The sequence below is a fragment of the Hippocampus comes genome, unplaced genomic scaffold (genome assembly GCF_001891065.2).
Source record: "Hippocampus comes isolate QL1 unplaced genomic scaffold, H_comes_QL1_v1.1 scaffold109, whole genome shotgun sequence".
Classification (NCBI taxonomy): domain Eukaryota; kingdom Metazoa; phylum Chordata; class Actinopteri; order Syngnathiformes; family Syngnathidae; genus Hippocampus; species Hippocampus comes.
Window position 1 is genome coordinate 883,182 of NW_017805274.1, and position 1,717 is coordinate 884,898.

Sequence of the window (1,717 nt, forward strand, 5' to 3'; positions counted from 1 at the left end):
CATCATCCGAGGCATAAAAAACTCGAAATTTTTGGTCGAAAACCGATTTGGTCGAGAACAGAGATGTTCGAAAACCGAGGTTTGACTGTATATATATATTTTTAAAGAGACAGCAAGAGCGAAAACTACTTCCGCCAGTGGTTCTTCAAACTTTTTAGAGGTACCGAACCCAACCAGTTAATATAGACATTCACTGAACCCTTCATTTGTGAAAAATAAAAATATATATTTTTTTTACAAATTCAAGATGTTAAAAAAACACATTCTTCTTGTGCTTCAGGTCATGTTCGACTTTATGTGAGGATCACCTCTGAACCATAGTTGAAAAATGGTCAAATAGTAACTTCAATGTACAGTATTCCTAAATGATACCTGAAACAGTGTTCTTCTTCTCCCCATGCAACTTGTCATTATAGTTAGATTTAATGAAATGAATAGCTAAGTTACTCATTGCATATTCCTACTCTGGGGGATGGGTAACAGGAATATGCCACTACTTTAAATACAAATGAAATTCCGTTCTGATTTTCCCTGTGACGTATGATATGGAGTCCCGTGTTGGCCCGAATATAAGACGGTGTTTTTTGCATTGAAATAAGACTGAAAAGGTGGGGGTCGTCTTATATTCAGGGTCTAGACATTATACCCATTCACGACGCGAGATGGCGCCAGATATCATTGAAGCGAACGCTGAACTTGACTCCCCAGGCCAAAGTGAACCCCTGTCACGAAGAATGAAAATAAAAATAAAGGTAGCACGAAGAAGAAAAATAAAAAAATAGCGGTAAGAAAGAAAAGAGAAGAAAATAATAGAAGAGATAACAGAAAATGGAGAAACGTAGCAACAATATGGAGAAAAGTGGGTCGAAGATCGGCCAGGTTAACCGGCAGCTGAGGAGAATTTATGATGTAATTTACATTTCAAAAACCAGGAGCCATTCATTTACGAATGAGATTGCACTTTAGTTTACATATTTAAATGTTCAGATATTAAGATTTGAATGAGGCAAAATAACATGCTTTTTCTCTCAAATATATTGTTATAATGTTATAATTTGTTTCAGATGTACTGTCATTATTTTCTGTATAAAATTAATTTGGTGTTCAAAAAGTCTTTTTTCAAACCTGAGTCTTGAAAAAGAGGGGGTCGTCTTATAATCAGGGCCGTCTTATATTCGGGCCAATATGGTATTTTCATTCCATTTGGTTTCATTCTAAATGGAATACAAGGCTCCACGTAAACATGACTGGTGATTATCCTTACCTAATGATCCACATCTGTCCCTAATTTCTGAACTTTCAGACCAAAATAGTAACTGAATCATAATTTTTGCACTGTCAATGGGAATGTCCTGTTTTTGAACAATAAAAGGATAGAAATTTAATAAATGTATTTTTTAATGTGATTAGGCACACAAGGGTTCAAATGGCATCCTTATCCGGTGACGATCTACAAAAAGGGGCTTTTCCATTTACGACATGCGCTCGGTTTCAAACGCGGCTCAATGGACTGTGTGACTCGCGAAAGCACGATATAAACAATGATGCACTGTATCGAACGGAGAGCGGCTCGTACCGATTTCCTCTTCTTCGTCGTCCTCGTCCGTCTCCACTTCCTCGTCGTCCGAGTAGCCTTTCGGTCTCCGCCGCTTTCGGGAGCTGCATCGTCGCTTCGGCGAGTTCTTGCTGCGCGGCTCGGACGAGCGCCGCCTGCCGT

At 38.8% G+C, this 1,717-nt stretch overlaps 1 protein-coding gene across 2 annotated transcripts in view; it reads right to left on the reverse strand.

The window, feature by feature from the left end:
• The window catches only part of rsf1b.1 (remodeling and spacing factor 1b, tandem duplicate 1), a 16,872-nt gene that overhangs the window by 2,905 nt on the left and 12,250 nt on the right, over positions 1-1,717 (reverse strand). For both annotated transcript variants that reach the window (XM_019869590.1, XM_019869589.1), the window contains exon 15: positions 1,577-1,710. In XM_019869590.1, the coding sequence (XP_019725149.1) occupies positions 1,577-1,710 (134 nt within the window). The remainder of the gene's footprint in view (positions 1-1,576; positions 1,711-1,717) is intronic.